At 35.7% G+C, this 1715-nt stretch overlaps 1 protein-coding gene across 1 annotated transcript in view; it reads left to right on the top strand.

The window, feature by feature from the left end:
- LOC104812516 (protein CASC3-like) overlaps positions 1-1207 on the top strand; it is a 5535-nt gene extending 4328 nt beyond the window's left edge. The window contains exons 10-12 of the mRNA XM_010539708.1: positions 285-477; positions 776-847; positions 973-1207. Coding sequence (XP_010538010.1) covers positions 285-312 — 28 coding nt within the window. The 3' untranslated portion in view covers positions 313-477; positions 776-847; positions 973-1207. The remainder of the gene's footprint in view (positions 1-284; positions 478-775; positions 848-972) is intronic.
- The last annotated feature ends 508 nt before the right edge of the window (positions 1208-1715 follow it).

The raw sequence follows: 1715 nt of genomic DNA, 5'->3' as shown, positions 1-1715 counted from the left end.
TCTTTCCTTTTGTCAACAATTGATCTTAGTGTTGTAGGAATCACCTGGATTTGGTGTCTCAAATTATTATGTCTATGGTTGGTTTCCTGTATTGTGTGAAATTTGAACTGTTTCTTGGGATCATATCTATGAGGTATGAGGATATGTTTGGATATTTATATGATCCATGTGTTATAGGTGATATGCATGGGTATCGCGATTATCAAGATAAAAAGGTCTCTCTTGGTTGGGTGTGTGTGTTCAAGTAATAACTATCTATATGTTCGTTTCACTTGTCTGTGCAGATACTCAGAGATGAGCTTTAGCAAGTGATTGCATTTTTTTTTACATGCGAGAAAGGAGAGCTCTGTCTTATTTGAATAAGTTGATATAAAAAAAAGGAGGTTTGTAGATAGAGAGATGTGTGCAGAGCCTGTGGTGCTTCTCCAAGCTTCTTAATAGAGCACTCTGGGCCGCAAATCTTCCTGGATTTCTTAGGTGCGTGCGTGCGTGAGCTTTCTTTTAATAGTTTTTGGGATTCCAATTCAAAACCACACTTGAGAATCTTTTTGTATGTCCTCAGTGTGTTCGGGGAATCATAGTTTTCAGTGGCAGATCTGATTAAAGTGATTTTTCTTATTGTTTCTCAATTATGTATATATGTCCTTTATATGAACGTTGTTTAGTTTATATTTAAAAGAGCTTGTTTACACATATTTTAGCGGGTGTGTGGATATTATTGGATATTGGAAGGATCATCAAAAGCTCATAATATTTTTTGGGTCCGTGGTTGCAGGTTTTGTTAAGGGTGTTCCAAGTCTGAAAGAACATTGTGAGACTGGCGGATCATTTGGATCTTATCGTATTGGTATGTATACATATATATATATATATATATATATATATATATAACCATCTTCATTTCCACCTTTGATGGTGTTCTTCGTGGTCTCCGTTGACAATCATGACGGCGGTTCCCTTTTATTTTTTCAGGTTCTTGTGGCTTAAAAAGAGTTTCTTTTGGTCACCAAGTGAGTTCTATACTTGCTTTTTCAGCGCCGCTGTTGTCAAGCTCGGTGGTATTGGAAGCTTTTCTTATCTATTTTAACATGTAATTCTTTATTTCATATCTTGGTTTCCCTCTTTGGTTAATGTCTTAATGCTTGGTGAGTTTGGTTGTGTTGCATTTTCTTTGGGTATCTATTATTCTGTCGGTTCGGGTGTTTTAGAGTTGGGCAAAGCCTTTTAAGAAGCCATCAGAAAGAGGCAACACTCAAATGTGGGATAGGTGGTCTTCGAGGCCATCCTACAAATGGGCCTACAAGTGCTAAGAATGTTTCAAAAACTCAGTTGTGCAAAATTGATTTAACGAATAGAAAACTAACATTTTTCGTTTGTTTGGATCATCAAACGGTCGCAAGTGGTATCCGTCTCTATCACAGTTCATGCAAGACAGCGGATCTATTAGAATCTGCAAGAAACTTCTATCACGACTCATACGTCTCTCATTTTAAACGATCATAAATGATTTGTCATTCATATCCAATACGTTATAATCATCTAATGATTATATATCATATTTTTATACCGGTATGACTTCAACCACGATTTTCACAATAGTGATCATATCCAATACGTTATAATCATCTAATGATTATCTATCATATTTTTATGTCGGTCTGACTTCAACCATGATTTTCACGATAGTGATTGACTAGGATATTTTAGAATTATTC

The sequence above is a fragment of the Tarenaya hassleriana genome, unplaced genomic scaffold (assembly GCF_000463585.1).
Source record: "Tarenaya hassleriana unplaced genomic scaffold, ASM46358v1 Cleome2, whole genome shotgun sequence".
In the NCBI taxonomy this organism is placed as follows: Eukaryota; Viridiplantae; Streptophyta; class Magnoliopsida; order Brassicales; family Cleomaceae; genus Tarenaya; species Tarenaya hassleriana.
The sequence above is the reverse complement of the archived record's forward strand: the minus strand, read 5'-3'. Positions and strand labels throughout refer to the sequence as shown.